General features: G+C 34.7%; 1 protein-coding gene across 1 annotated transcript in view; it reads left to right on the top strand.

The window, feature by feature from the left end:
* LOC123534077 (trafficking protein particle complex subunit 11-like) overlaps positions 1-5,289 on the top strand; it is a 107,101-nt gene extending 101,812 nt beyond the window's left edge. Inside the window, 3 exon segments of the mRNA XM_053518312.1 lie at positions 1,854-2,088; positions 2,621-2,788; positions 3,720-5,289. Of these exon segments, the coding sequence (XP_053374287.1) occupies positions 1,854-2,088; positions 2,621-2,788; positions 3,720-3,752 (436 nt within the window). The 3' untranslated portion in view covers positions 3,753-5,289.
* The last annotated feature ends 1,331 nt before the right edge of the window (positions 5,290-6,620 follow it).

Below are 6,620 nucleotides of genomic sequence, written 5' to 3' on the forward strand. Positions count from 1 at the left end.
CCTTGTGACCTCTCTAGAGGCCATATTTTTCATGAGATCTTCATGAATATTGGTCAGGATGTTCACCTTGATGATATCTAGGTCAAGTTTAAAACTGGGTCACGTGGGGTCAAAAACTAGGTCATTAGGTCTAAAAATAGAAAAACTTTGTGACCTCTCTAGAGGCCATATTTCTCAATGGATCTTCATGAAAATTGGTCAGAATGTTCAGCTTGATGATGTCAGGTTCGAAACTGGGTCACGTGGGGGTAAAAACTAGGTCAGTAGATCTAAAAATAGAAAAACCTTGTGACCTCTCTAGAGGCCATATTTTTCATGAGATCTTCATGAATATTGGTCAGAATGTTCATCTTGATGATATCTAGGTCAATTTCGATACTGGGTCATGTGGGATCAAAAACTAGGTCAGTAGGTCTAAAAATAGAAAAACCTTGTGACCTCTCTAGAGGCCATATTTCTCAATGGATCTTCATGAAAATTGGTCAGAATGTTCACCTTGATGATATGTAGGTCAGGTTTGAAACTGGGTCACGTGCGGTCAAAAACTAGGTCAGTAGGTCTAAAAATAGAAAACCTTGTGACCTCTCTAGAGGCCATATTTTTCAATGGATCTTCATGAAAATTGGTCAGAATGTTTACCTTGATGATATCTAGATCAAGTTCGAAACTGGGTCACGTGGGGTTAAAAACTAGGTCAGTAGATCTAAAAATAGAAAAACCTTGTGACCTCTCTAGAGGCCATATTTTTCATGAGATCTTCATGAATACTGGTCAGAAGGTTCATCTTGATGATATCTAGGTCAGGTTCGAAACTGGGTCACGTGGGGTCAAAAACTAGGTCAGTAGGTCTAAAAATAGAAAAACCTTGTGACCTCTCTAGAGGCCATATTTTTCATGAGATCTTCATGAAAATTGGTGAGACTGTTCAGCTTGATGATATCTAGGTCAGGTTCGTAACTGGGTCATGTGCCGTCAAAAACTAGGTCAGTAGGTCGAAAAATAGAAAAACCTTGTGACCTTTCTAGAGGCCATATTTTTCACGAGATCTTCATGAAAATTGGTGAGAATGTTCACCTTGATGATATCTAGGTCAAGTTTAAAAGTGGGTCACGTGCCTTCAAAAAGTAGGTCATTAGGTCAAATAATAGAAAAACCTTGTGACCTCTCTAGAGGCCATATTTTTCAATGGATCTTCATGAAAATTGGTCAGAATTTTTTATCTTGATGATATCTAGGTCACATGTGCTGAAAAACTAGGTCACTTTGTCAAATAATAGAAATAACGACGACATACTCAGTTCAACACTGGGTCATGTGGGGATAGGTGAGCGATTCAGGACCATCATGGTCCTCTTGTTTGTTAAAAAACATGGCCTCCATGTGGCTAAACTAGTTTTCTCTCAATGACTAAATTTTTGCCTCTGAAACTGATGGCACAATTTCAAAATAGTTTCACAGCAATATTTCTTGGATCATCCTCTACTTAATTCCTTCAAGTCATTCTGTTGGTTAAAAAAACATGGCCACCAGGGGATGGGGTACCCTTCACTAAATTCCTTCATATCATTCAGTTTCATTAAAAAGAACATGGCTGCCAGGAGGCAATGTTAGTTTTCCTTATAAGACAGTATGTGAAAACTTTATAAAATATTATCCTCTGAATTTTACAAAAGTGTTCTTTGTTCCAGAATTATTCATTTCAGCTGTGAATGTCAGGTGATGGTTCTAGGGTGATCATGGCCCTCTTGTTGTTAATTGAAAACTATCTGCCTACAACTTACTGTCATGAAAATGCATATTCCTCTCTTAACTATCTGCCTAAGTTTGATAATATATTTTACATGTATTTTCAGGCACAAGGATGAAAGTATAACCTTAGATCATCCTTCAGTGACAACTCTTTTCTCGCTACCTACTGTCAGTATAGAGCACATTCCACTTTCCATAGAGCTCAAACTTCCAGCCTACGGCAGCATGAAGTGTTTGCTACCAGTGTGTTATATTGTACACAATCGTACAGGATACCCCCAGGAAGTGGAGGTCAACATGGAAGCCAGTGATTCTTTCATGTTTTCTGGGAACAAACAGGTTTGTAACAAAGGCATTTAGAAAATATTGTCAAAGTTTCTGCTGCTTGTGTGTTACTTCAAACACAGTGCTACAAGATGCACCCAAGAGGTGGAAGCTATCAATTTTTTTTCATGTTTTTATGAAACAAACTGTTCTGTAGACACTTAAGTGCAGCTATGAATTGATAGAACAAGTAAAATTGTAAAATTGCATGGCTCTTAAACAGTATTCTCAAAACCAGGTTTTGGAAAGAATGAATTTCTTCTGGAAACATGAATTTGTAAATTATATACATGTATGTTAAAGATGGAATAGATAGTAATTTTATTTGTTCATCAGGGTTTCAGTGCAACCGCAAAATCCATGAAAATAGTTCCTCACAAAAGAGTATCATTCAGTACTAATTCAGTTACCACAAGTCAAAGAAAGAAAAAAATCAAAGGAATATGCAGTAAAATTCTCATTCAGAATAGTTTAGATTAGATGACAGATATTTTCATTTATATACGTCAGTATCATGCTTTGTAATAGTTTTATCACTCTGTTTCAGGTTCACTTCAGGCTTCTACCAGGCAAACCCTATGAAATGACCTATAACCTGTTTCCATTGGTTGCTGGTCATGTGGCCCTTCCCAAGATGCATCTAAACATGTTGAGGTATCCTGGGACAATGGACCCCATTGTACAGAAAATGTTACCCACTCACATCTTTATCAAGGTACCATTGATACATTTCTCTAAAGCTCATAAGAGCATTTTCTTGTTTGATAGGAATAGTCAGTGATGGAATCTTAAAGTGATTGATATGGAGTTTTGCATACAAGTAAATTTCTCAGAAACTGCTGTCAGAATGCTTTCAAACTCATTACATGGTTTTGGTATCAAGATTACAGAGTGGGTTTTATAACTCTGTAATTTTGTCAAAATCATGTCCCTTTTTAACGTAAAAGTTTGTGAAAGTTTTGCAGGTAAGTACGTTTCTCAGAAACTACCAGACCATTTGTTTTCAAACTCCACACATATCTTTGGGGTATGAGATGATATGGCAGATTTCGTAACTGGCTGACATTTTGGCAAAATTATGCCTCCTTTTAGTAGAAATTTTGGTTAACCTGTTGCATGTAAGCAGGTTTCTCAAGAACTATTATTATACTGAATGCTTTCAAACTCTTCATTAGTCTTTAAGCATCACAAAATGACCAGTCTGAGCCAGGTTCAATAACTCTAACCTACAGTATACAGAATTATGTCCCTTTATCAATATAGAAAATTGGTCAAGCTTTTATATGTAAACTAGTATTATGTGAAATTGTTTCAGAAATAGTTGAGCATGCTGTCATCAGACAGCTCTTGTTGCAGATTTCACTTCTTTTGTTAGTTCTCATTGATGAGACATACAGTTTATTTCAAAGTTAGAATGAAAATACTCAGATTTATATAATCAGTTCTGAACAAGTACATGTAGCTTAAAATCCAAGCAGGACAATGCCCTTCAAGTAGGCCTTTGGCAGTATGAAAGGTTAAAAGATGCAAGTACACTGAATTCATCCAGGGACACTATATGACATAAAATAGCTTTGTTGTTAGAACATTCTTATGTACATATATTTAACTGACTGAGAAGTTTCATACTTTCCTTTATTTTGCAGCCTCTTGGTAAAGTGCCACCTGGTGAGAGGTAAACCAGTTCACATTTTGACGGTCCAAGTCATCGATTTGATTGCAAAGATTGGTATGGATTCTAGTGATTTCAGACTAATTGGAATACAACTATTGCTTCTTGTGGGTTGAACTATTTTGTTTCAATACACGGGCCTGTGACAGAATTGAAATTTTAATGTAGATATTCACCCCAGGAGTATGAAATGTTCAGACAATTTCTAGTGTTATCTTGTATCCTAATATCTGATGACTATTTGTACAAAAAATGTGGATTTGCAGTATTTAAACAATTTATTACAAAGCAAGACAAGTTTTTTACATCACATGTAAACATCATAGATTTCTACTTATTTTCAAATCTTATACCAGGTTTATACTTGAAGAACTTCTAATGAAGGCAAGTGTCCATTTTTTGCCCGCATAGTTACCATTTGCTTCATTATTTGTTTGTCCTAAAGACACCCAGGGATTACTACGGTTTCTCAGTTTCTATAAGACTTGAAAGGAGCCAGTAAAAAGTTGGGGCTGAATGTGAAAGAGAAATTAAGGCATTGAATTTATAGGACTTGATTTACTACAAGTTTTTTTTAACTGTGATTCCCCTGACTCAGTTTTCTTCCTGTGAAACCATGTAAAGCAGCTGTAATACATGTACTTTAAATTCTGCATATTCCATCCGAAAGTTATGGGAAAATGTAAATTACAAAAATATTAATTTTAGTCACCTTGCAAAAAGTTGACTTAAGACCAAGATTTTATTCTTTGTTATCCAGTAATGACATGACTTTCTATGTCACTAATGCGCAGAACTACCTTAAATTGCTGATCTTCATGGTATATCTGGTCTGTTTAGATGGAACTTTTATTTGTGAGTTTAGTTAAAACACATGCTTTTTATTGTCAAATTCAGCCTTTTACTTCTTATTTATGTTTTGTCAGATTCAATATTATATATGTTTATGAAAAATTGTTATGTTTAAGTTAGAAAGAAAATCATGTGTATCCATTTGAAATATAATGACCACTGTGAACTGATTTTTTTTGTTGTTGTTGTCTGAAAATATGAAATATAAATACATTGCTTCCAGGAATTAGACTGTATGACACAGATTCATATTTATAATATCATTTTGTTTTAAAGCCACAAATGCTTTCTTTTAAATGAGTAGAATGAGAAACAATTGGTGAGAACATTGGCAGTATATACCATTTTGTCTTTAATGCTAATACATATATCGTACTAATTCATTAAAGTCGTAGCAATTGATACAGAATGGGAAGAATTGTAGAAAAATTCAGTGAGAAAAATTGGCAGTATTTTTGGTTGAGCCATGTAAGATATTCTTCATTAACATGTTTGACCATTAATATTGTTATGTGTAATACATGAATTCTTCTTTCAGAGACATAGATCAGTTTTGATTGTGTCAATTTACACATGATAGAACAGTAATACTTGTTAGTGGCTATGTTAATTTGATGCATAAAATATTCTATGTAACTGGTTATGTGCAATACAATCGTGATTTGGAAAATAATAAAGTATATTGTGTCAAACATTTTTTGCTTTTACTTTGTTGAATTATGGAAAAACACACAAGAAACTGAAGCAAACTCTATTGATGTTTTATGGTAATGGACTCATAAGGACAACTCGCAATTTATGCATATTCCAGCTTTTACATTTCACACATATCAAGCTACATTTACACCAGAAGAATGCCGAATTGCTAAACGAGGATATGAAATCATACGAAAATTGCCATATGTCATAATGATTATGGATCGCCTACCTAAAGTAGCATTAAAGATGAAGCTGGTGATGTCTTGAAAGACAGCGAGACAAGACTTTACAACAGAACAGGTTAAAACTATGTTTTTAAGTTCTTCTTTATTCGCTGAATTTGGGCACATAACACCATACTTTGGGTGATTTTTAAGGTACATATGAAGAAAACATGGCTAAATTAAGTCACATACATATGAGGATAAGGTTAAATATCCAGTGGACTTGATTTGCAAGTATTTGGCAAAAGGTAGTTCATACAACATATTTCAGAAACCGTCTTCCAGATGTACCTAATTTTAACCTTTTAAGCTTACTAAAAGTCATACCTCACACTGTACCCTGCACTTGCTATTTAACTTGCAAAATGGGTAAAACATTTTGTGACACAGGATATTTGAGAGGCAATTAATTGTGGCTTAAAACAGTTTATTGTTAAAAGTGAGTTCTATAGTATACATAAAAATGTAGATACAAACATAGATTTACAATTAATTTTTAAATACTGTGACAAGTTAGACTTTGACATACTGTTATAACTTATGTATGAACTGCAACTTTGAAAAGCTGATCTGTTTGTTTCAAGTTTAGCGTCATTTTTAAGCAGTATTTCAGTTATGTAACAGTGGGAAGGTTTCTGGATTCTTTTCTCAGCAGTCAACAGCCATTTTCTCCAGATGAATCAGGAAGAGGTGTGTGTGGGGGGGGGGGGGGGGGGGGGTAAACCATTTAAAACCGATTATCCAAGAACAAATGCTTCGCCTACTGATCAAACTAAATGCTGGTCTGAAAAGCCTTCACCAGCCTACATACAATAGTCGGATGTTTTCTTTCTGACTGGACCAGATTAGTTTTAGGTCACCCTGTCCGAAGCTACAACCCCTCTCTGTAACAAACATATACAGTTCGCCATGCAATGTTAACATACTGTAGACATGTACAATATCTAATCTCTCTCAAAATGAATTATATCAGTTTGACAAGTTTTTGTACAAAGGCATTCATCTGTCTATTAATTCAAGTTGATGAATTAAACTGATAAATAAATAGACAGCAAACCAGGAAATTGTCAAGGTGTTTTATCAAACCAAAATAAAAAAAG

The sequence above is a fragment of the Mercenaria mercenaria genome, chromosome 1 (assembly GCF_021730395.1).
Source record: "Mercenaria mercenaria strain notata chromosome 1, MADL_Memer_1, whole genome shotgun sequence".
Classification (NCBI taxonomy): Eukaryota; Metazoa; Mollusca; class Bivalvia; order Venerida; family Veneridae; genus Mercenaria; species Mercenaria mercenaria.